Source organism: Phocoena sinus, chromosome 5, assembly GCF_008692025.1.
Source record: "Phocoena sinus isolate mPhoSin1 chromosome 5, mPhoSin1.pri, whole genome shotgun sequence".
Classification (NCBI taxonomy): domain Eukaryota; kingdom Metazoa; phylum Chordata; class Mammalia; order Artiodactyla; family Phocoenidae; genus Phocoena; species Phocoena sinus.
In genome coordinates, this window is record NC_045767.1 from 134235101 (window position 1) to 134244415 (window position 9315).

The window sequence follows — 9315 nt, forward strand, 5'->3', positions numbered from 1 at the left end:
AAGTATACTACACAGTATATATATATATATATATATATATGTGTGTGTGTGTACAGTATATATATATGTGTGTGTATACAGTATATATACACATATATGGTATTAGGAAAAGGGGAAATGCTTAATGTTCCTCTCTCTCTACACACACATACACACACATGCACATGCTTAATGTCTATATATGTATATACACATATACATGCTTTATGCCTCTCTCTCTCCCTCCCTCCCTCTCTCTCTCTCTCTCTCTCTCTGTCTCTTTCTCCATACGTACACACACAGTTGACCCTTGGACAACGTAGGGGCTAGCAGTGCCAACGACCACGTAGTCAAAAATCTGCATGTAACTTTTGACTCCCCTAAAAGTTAATTATTAATAGCCTGCAGCTGACTAGAAGCCTTACGAATAACATAAAACAGTCAATTAACACATATTTTGTATGTTATATGTATTATATACAGTATTCTTCAAGTGAAGTAAGCTAGAGAAAAGAAAATGTTATTAAGAAAATCATAAGAGAAAATATCAATCCAGCTACAGTGCTATACTGTATTTATTGACACTATAAGTTTACATTGTCTTTTTATAAGATGAACAGTCTGTCAATACCTACGTCAATATTGTCTTATGCGATACAAAACAGTGTAGATGTTGTACATACTACTAACACTAGACATCAAAAATGAAAAGATGATGTGAAAAAGAAATTCCTATTTATTTACAGGTATGAGGATTCATGCGTTGGTAATGAAGAAGCAGCAATAGGATTGCTTTGTGGTCGCCTAGTGTAATCAATTGCTTCATGGTAGCCATTAGTGTAGCCTACACACTAATGAATGAATCTTATAAAAATGTATAGCATACAGTAGTAGCCATATTTATAATATATATTGGAGACTATGTTACATTTTTTTAAAAAGCCACTTATCTGTGATGACAGGCAGAGATGCAGCTTTTCCAATTATGAGAGAGGCGTATTGTATAGTCATGTAATTCTTTGAAAGCAAAGTTATAAAACGGTAAGAAAGCTACACATGATTAATTTTATATTAAATATCACTCACCTTATGCCTCTGTAAGGATAGGTTATACACTTCAGTACAAGTCTTGCGTAAGATGTTCTACGCTATGAGTACTCAGGCAATGATGACGGTGGTGACACAGACATGTCTCACAGTTCTTGCCATATGGTTACTAGATTTTCACATAAAGACATGCACACATATATGAGATGTCAGTTTACTAACTGTATGGCATGATGATTATTTAGCACTCGGTAAAAAGAAGTGGATCATCGGGCTTCCCTGGTGGCGCAGTGGTTGAGAGTCCGCCTGCCGATGCAGGGGACGTGGGTTCGTGCCCCGGTCCGGGAAGATCCCACATGCCGTGGAGCGGCTGGGCCCGTGAGCCATGGCCGCTGAGCCTGCGCGTCCGGAGCCTGTGCTCCACAACGGGAGAGGCCCACGTACCGCAAAAAAAAAAAAAAAAAAAAAAGGATCGTCATAGAAGTCTCCATCCTCGTCATCGTCATGATGAGCAGGCTAATGAGAAGAAGGAAGGGGAGGAGGGAGTGTTTTGCTGTCTCAGGGATGGCAGAGGAGGTAGGAGGAAAGGCAGCCACACTTGCTGAACTTTACAGAAATACATCATAATTTACATCTGACATTTTTCTTTTTCATTTCTCTAAATACATTTCCATACAAATTCCAATCCTTCTTCCACTGTTTGCTTTAGTTTCATGGAAGGGTCCGTGTCATAAAAGAAGTCCAAAGCAGTCTAGAATAATCAGAACTCTTCTGACAGATCGTCTGACGTCGACTTGTTTCCTGGCACCGCTTCTTCCAAATCTTCTTCCTCATAGTCTGGCACTGGTTTGCAAGCTCTCATCTCTGTCCAGTCATCTCTGTTAATTCCCCTCGTGTGGTGGCTATTAGCTCGTGAATTTCTCCAAGATCCGTATCTTGAAGCCCCTCCCCCTTATCTTTTTTTTTTTTTTTTTTTTGCCATATCCACAGTCTCTCTCATGATCTCCTTGCTTGGCTCTGTCATAAATCCTGTGACGTCATGCACAACATCTGGATATAGTTTTCTCCAGCAGGAGTTCATTGTTTCAGGCTCAAGGACTTTCAGTTTTTACTGTAACAACAATGGCATCTTCCATGGTGTGAGCCTCCCAGACTTCCACAATGTTCTCTCTATCACGGTTCTCTTCTATAGCATTGAAAATCCTTTCCATAGAGGATCATGTGTAATGAGGCTTAAAGGTCCTTATCACCCCCTGATCTAGGGCCTGAACTAAAGATTCTGTGTTTGAGGGCAAGTAGACCACTTCAGTGTTGAACCCATGGAACTCTGGGTGGGCAGGGACACTGTCCGATATCAAAAAGAACTTTAAAAGGCAGTCTCTTACTCACAAAGTACTTCCTGACTTCACAGACAAAGCATCAATGGAACCAATCCAGAAAAACTGTTCTAATTGTCCAGGCCTTCTTGTTGTCCAACCTAAAGAGGGGTAACTGATGTTTGTCTTTTCCCTTCAAGGCTCGGGAGTTAGCAGCTTTATAGATAAGGGGCGTCTTGATCATAAACCTGAATGCATTTGCACAAAACAATAGACTTAGCCTATCCCTTTCTGCCTCAAATCCTCGGGCTCACTTCTCTTCCTTAGTAATGAATATCCTTTATGGCATTTTTTTTTCCAGATTAGGACACTGTTATCTGCATTAAACACCTGTTTAGGAAGATACTCTTTCTCCTCAGTGATTTTCTTAATGATGTCTTGGAACTCATCTGCTGCCTCTTGGTCAGCAGAAGCTTCTTCTCCTGTTATCTTGACATATTTAAAGCCAAACCTCTTTCTAAAATTATCAAGCCATCCTTTCCTGGCATTAACTTCTCCAGTTTTAGATGCTTCACCTTCCTTTGGCTTTAACTTTTCATACAATGACTTCATGTGAGTCTATAGCTGTGCCTTTCTTTTTATTTATTTATTTATTGTTATTATTTATTTTTGGCTGCGTTGGGTCTTCGTTGCTGCCCGTAGGCTTTCTCTAGTTATGGCGAGTAGGGGCTACTCTTTGCTGTGGTGCATGGGCCTCTCACAGCAGTGGCCTCTCCTGCCGCGGAGCGCGGGCTCCAGGCGTGCGGGCCTCAGCAGTTGTGGCACGTGGGCTCAAGAGTTGTGGCTCGCGGGCTCCAGAGCACAGGCTCAGTCGTTCTGGCGCACGGGCTTGGTTGTTCCATGGCATGCGGGATCTTCCCAGACCACGGCTCGAACCCGTGTCCCCTGCGTTGGCAGGCGGACTCCCAACCACTGCGCCACCAGGGAAGCGCAGGTGTGCCTTTCTTACAGCAATCTTACAATCTTTACACAAAAAAGCTGTAATTTTAACATGAGATAAAAAGATACTTCACAAAAAGTGCAAGTTTTGTGTGCCTGTTGACATAGCTGTAGCAACAGCCTCATGAATTTCCTTTTCTTTTTTTAAAAGGTCCTTAAACTGGATTCATTTATCTTGAAATGGTGGGCGACCACAGCTGCAGACCTCAATCTGTGGTACATAGCAAGTAATTCAACTTTTTCCTATAGTGTCATGACTTTTCTCTGCCTCTTGGGAGCACTTCCATCAACACTAGTGGTACTTCTATGGGTTTACGAGGTTTACGGTTATTCATGGTTTATGCTATTGCACTAGGCAAGATGAAAAACATGCGAGAAGTGTGATTGATCACTTTTTACTGTGGTATGCACTTTACCGGACAAAAGAACTGCTCACGTGGAGATAATGAGTGTCACATGGTTAAGAGGATGGTGGCTGCAGAATTGCTACATATGCACTATGGTTAATTTTATGCAGTTATGATTTAAAACTGCATCTTTACCTTCGTTTACATTTCTCTCGACTATGAATCGTACCATGTGCAGTCTGTGTTTGTGTGCAGAGGTTTTGATAAATTTTAACTCTTTCTAATAGATTTGTGTGTATTTTATGGTAGCAAATGATAAAATAGACTAGTATCTACATACATTTTATGCATTCATGACACCTTTTCCTTAATTTTTTCTTTTTTTTTTTGCTATTTCTATCTAGGGTGTGCAGTTCACCTGCGACTTTATTCAAATTGTCACAAAAATTTTTCCAATATATTTATTGAAAAACATCTACATATAAGTGGATCTCCAAAAATTTTTGCAACATATTTACTGAAAAAGTCCACATATAAGTGGATCTGCTTAGTTCAAACCTGTGCTGTTTGGAGCAACTGTATCCATGGAAGAAATTATTATTCATAATAACCTTCTAAAACAATTAATCCCCCTCTTAATGACTTCTATTCACCAATCCATTTAAACTTCTCTACTTACTTAGTTATTAATTAATTATTAATTATTCTTCTTAATTATTAAGAACATTCAGTCATTTCTGGTTAGGGAAGATAAATGGCTACCTTTCAGTTCAATAGTTTAAGAGCCCCAAATTAGTTTATCCAGTTTAACTAAACTCATTTATCAGCAACCATAAAATCTGTGGAGTTTGATACTTATTGTGCATTTGCTAATGTAAGTTACTCTAACAGGATAAAATACCTCTTTATGTGTTTATATTTGCCCTTGTCGGTGGGTTTTCCCCCTTTGGCCACTAAAGTTAAACCTTGAAGTCGACTGCCCTAGTGAAAAATTTTAAATTTCTTTTAAATAAGAAGTCATTCTTCAACTTAGTCTTTTTTGTTTGGGGTCTGGGGTGAGACAATAGTCTTAAATCCAAGCATTTAAAGGGGAAAAGGGTTTTTAAATCACAAAAGCTTCCTTTTCCAAAAACAAACCTTGATATTCTGAACACAGTTTTACCGTAAGCCGTAGTGCAGAGAAAAATAAAGATTTTATTAGCAAGGGACATTCTTAGTAGGCAGAAAGCAGCAGAAGCCCTTAGAATAAGAAGAAGGAAAGAAAGAGAAAAGCAAAAGTGAACCAAGTTTCTTCACTTTTTTTTTCTGCTCTCCTATCAAAACTTGGGGAGGACACTCATATAACCCCAGGCAGATTAGAGGGAAGCTAAAAGCAGTGGTGGCTTTACCTAGTTTCATGTTTGAAAATCTAGAAAGGAACTGGAAAGCAGATGCTTTGGCAGCAACATGAGGTGAACAACACTGTGGACAGGGTGGCTTGTAGCGTTTGGGCAGAGAAGGCCTGGGGAAGTCCACGCTGCCTCAGTTCTAGGTGAGCTACGTGAGCAGTAAGCATTCATACTGGAATGATGTGGAATATTTCCTGCCATATCAATAAACAAAAGATGTCACAGTCGTCAGTGATTGCAGCCACTTCCTACAGTGAGCCCTGAGGGAACTCACAAGGAAAGAATACCTGCCATGTAGCAGCCATCAGACTGCAGCCACTGTGAGCCCCGAGGAAACTCAGGATGTGAAAACACAGGATACGGCCCCAGAGAGCTGAGGTGCATCTCAAAGGAATGATTTCCGTGAGCACAGACTCTTGCACGTTCCCATATATAGAAAAGTGCTAAATTCCTTGAGATTTCTGGTTTTCTTTAATTAACAAGAATATTTTTATGCTCCCTCGGCCCTTTGCTGCAAACCTTCTCTATATCCTCGCTCTTTGCCCACCGCCTCCTGAGAGCGATTCTCTCAGGGTTACTTGAGAGGCTGCCTCCCGGGCTTGAAGTCCTAAAACTTCCCGTCGAATAAAACAGAACTCTCAACTCTCAGGTTGTGAATATCTTTATAGTCGACAATACCTTTCTGAAGAGTTCTTGGTGATAAAGTTCCTGAAGTGTCCCCGGCCTTGGCAGGGACAAGACCCCACAGAGCAGACAGCCCAGGCTCAGGACAAACTGGAAAACGTGGTGGAGATTCAGAGGGACCTCACAGCCAGTGAGTTTACATCAGCAGGGGTGGAGAATGCCGGGGCTGGACCCTCAGGCCTGGACCCTGCTGAGAACAGACCATACATTCTACAACACACGGAGAAGCTGATGGAACAGAGAGACCAGGCAAGACAGTTACCTCTCACCTGGAGCTGGGCAGGAGTCAGCAGAGGACACTTGGGGACCAGCGCCATCTTCTGCTTCCCCTATGTGTAGGCCTTGCCTAGGGAAGCAGGAGAGGCCCGAAAAAAAGCCCCCGTAGAGAGTCTGGACTTTCAATTGACTAAACAACGACCAGAGTTACCTACTATTTGAAAACTTAAACGGTTTCTTGTTTTGCTCAGTTGTTTTCCCTTATGAACAGGAATCCATACAGGAGACGGTTAAATCAGAGAAAAGGAACTGAAGACAGTATTATGATTTTGCACATCTGAGCCTCATGTGAAAACATTCATTATTTTCAGGGACCTAGTTCTATAAAAAAAACTGGCTAAAACAAACAAAAAGCTCCAGTGGAAAAGACTGACCTCAATCTAGTAAGATAGCATACGAGACCTCAGTACTGAAATGGCATAAAGTATATTAATCATTCTACATCTTGGCCAAAAATATTAACTAAACTTTTTTTCCCCCTGTAGACACTTCAAGTATTCTTTACAATTATTTAATACTTGGAAATATAGATACCACTTATATTTCAAATTTTAGAATATAGAAGATGTATATGAAACAATCTTTGATAGCTTAATGTCATGGTATAAGTCTAGAAAAGATTTAAAATCTATTTTTATTTGATAAATTAACTGTGTATTACTAGGATAGTGGGGAATAAATTGACAATTTGACCAATCATCAATAATAGGATATAAAAATTTTCCTTTAGAGGTTCTAAAACTGTACCCAATGTTGACATTTAATTTATGACCTAGGCATATATCTGTCACTTAGTTATTGCTTGCTGGTCATATTAAAGTTTTCTGTATTGTCAGAAACTAACTATTAAGAAATCTGTGAAGTAAAAATGAAGATTATTAGGTGTTCCTCATACCTGAAATTAAACGTCTTAGGAGAAATGTTTTTGCTTATAATTTTGAACAAAAAATACTGAGATGGTTAAATATAACTTTTATTTTAAACAAGAACTTACAATTCATTGGTTTACAGGACAGGCTGAAATGGAAGGTAATATAACCACTCTTTAAAATGAAATTACAGATTGGATTGACAATGACTTTATACAACTAAATGAATTTATCATATTATAACATGTTAAAATTATCTTCCATATATTAGGAACTGATATCCAAATCCAGGCTTCTTACACATAAATTCTGTAAGTTAACAAAATTTGTTGATTATACATATACAGTCACTGTGAATATATTTTAGATGATCCCCATACTTGTACTTTCCTTGGAAAACATTGAGAATTATGACATATGAAGACAGCGTATAAGGGACCTTAAGTCGGCTTTGATCCCATTATTAAGAAATCCATATAGAATTGGATTAAGACAGCAGGACATCATGCCTAGCAAGTGACAGATGCAATACACCAACTTGAAATGCCTGTTTGAAATCAGGCTATCGTTAAAATCGGTCACCACATGGAAAAGGTGCAGAGGCATCCAGCTCACTGCAAACACTAGTATCAAGATGGTCAGTCTGTAGAAGACACTTCGAGATCTTTTTTTTAATCTCATGGTAGAACAGTTTACTCTCATCTCATGAACATCTGAGTTTTCTTCCGGTTTCACCTCAAAGCAAGTGGGGACCCCTGGTATAAACTTACGGGATGAAGGGGGCTGACTTTTCCCAGAGCCCGAGTGTTCTGGAAGCCTTCTTGAGCGGTTCTCTGGAGGAGGTCTCGCCGGAGCAGGCAGCACGCATGCCGTCTTCTTGCTGTACCTCCTTCTGTACTTTCTGATGAATGAATAACTCCATTTCCGGCTGCTGGAGACCCTCACCTGAGGCCCACTCTTTTTGGAAGGATGGAGAGTTAAGTTGATCATCTCATTTTCTTCTAGTTGGTTTTCTTGGTTGGACAATCCGCAGCTTATACTCCTGCAGACACTGGTATGACTTACAGTTAGACAAACTAAGGGCAGAATATACTGAACAAGCAATAAAGAGATAGTGAAAGCAATTCGGTATGCATCAGATGGCCACGACTCGACACATAAATACCTGCTGCTGAGCAACGCTGAACCAAACGTCTCCTGAAGTTCCACAAGGCTGTGAAACACTGGGAGGGGAGAACACATTGCAAAGCCTAGTGTCCAGACAGTAGCGATCAGGAAATAGCCATGGTTTGCTGTTAAATGATTAGATACAGGATGCTTTATCATATGATACCTGACGATGGCGATTGATATTAAAATTAAAGTGGAAACCAGCACTGTCACACATTGAAGGAAAGGCATAATATGACACATGACCCTGCCAAACATCCACTGATCCAGCAAGACAGAGGTCAGTGTGAAAGGCGAGCAAAACAGCACGACCAAGATATCGGAGAAGGCCAGATTCCCAATGAGGAAGTTGACCGTCGTCTTCTGATTTCGCTTCCTCATGAGAGCCATTAAAATAAGTAGATTCCCCATAAAACCAAGAAGACTTACAAAGGTATAGAGTCCAATCAGAAAATACTGCAAGTCATCAACACTGCTTTTATAGTCATCCCAGACTGGGAAATCAGAATTCCGAGTGGCGGCAGTATTGTTCTCTGCAGCAAGCGTCTTGTTATAATAATCCTTGAGCTCTGAAGCCATATTATTCTCCTGCTTGGAATAAAAAGACATTAGTTAGCAACTCGAAAAACAATTCCATGACTGCTATAAATTAATCCATTGAGAAGGAAACATTATACCATTTGTTCCCATTACCTTATTCATTTACTAAAAAGTTTAGGGAAGTCTTTAACTGGCAACAAGTACAGTGTAAATGTCAACCAATAACAATTACAGTAAGTGTAAATCTATCATCACTTCTATGGTGTGTCGACTCGTGTTAAAATAGCAGAACTTTTTTTTTTTAATTTATGTATAAATAATGTAAGGGACAGAAAAGGCAAATGTGGATAAGAACTTCAAGATTACAATAGGTAATTAATATTGTTCTCCAGTCAAGGTACCTGATACATGTTGTAGTCATATAACCTTACCTTAAACATTCCTTCCTCTCTTACATCAATCAAGGTCAAACTTAAAAGTCACCTGCCCTAAAGTGTTCCTTCATCTGTTCAACTGGATGTGATCTCCTTTTGGAACCCCCATGTATTTCTGTTTATAGCTGTCTGATGCTACATGACACAATTTGCTTTGCACTGCAATTATAATAAAAACCAGTATACCTTATTTATGTATAAGCAATGGAAAAACGAAACTGTGTTTTACTCACTGTGGTATCTACCATAAAACATGGCACAGTAAC

General features: G+C 39.7%; 1 protein-coding gene across 1 annotated transcript; it reads right to left on the bottom strand.

Moving 5' to 3' along the window:
* Positions 1-6995: 6995 nt before the first annotated feature.
* NPY5R (neuropeptide Y receptor Y5) lies at positions 6996-8684 on the bottom strand. The gene has a single exon (XM_032632955.1). It carries the CDS (start codon positions 8682-8684, stop codon positions 7314-7316), a length of 1371 nt encoding a protein of 456 aa, XP_032488846.1. The 3' UTR covers positions 6996-7313.
* Between the last annotated feature and the right edge of the window lie 631 nt (positions 8685-9315).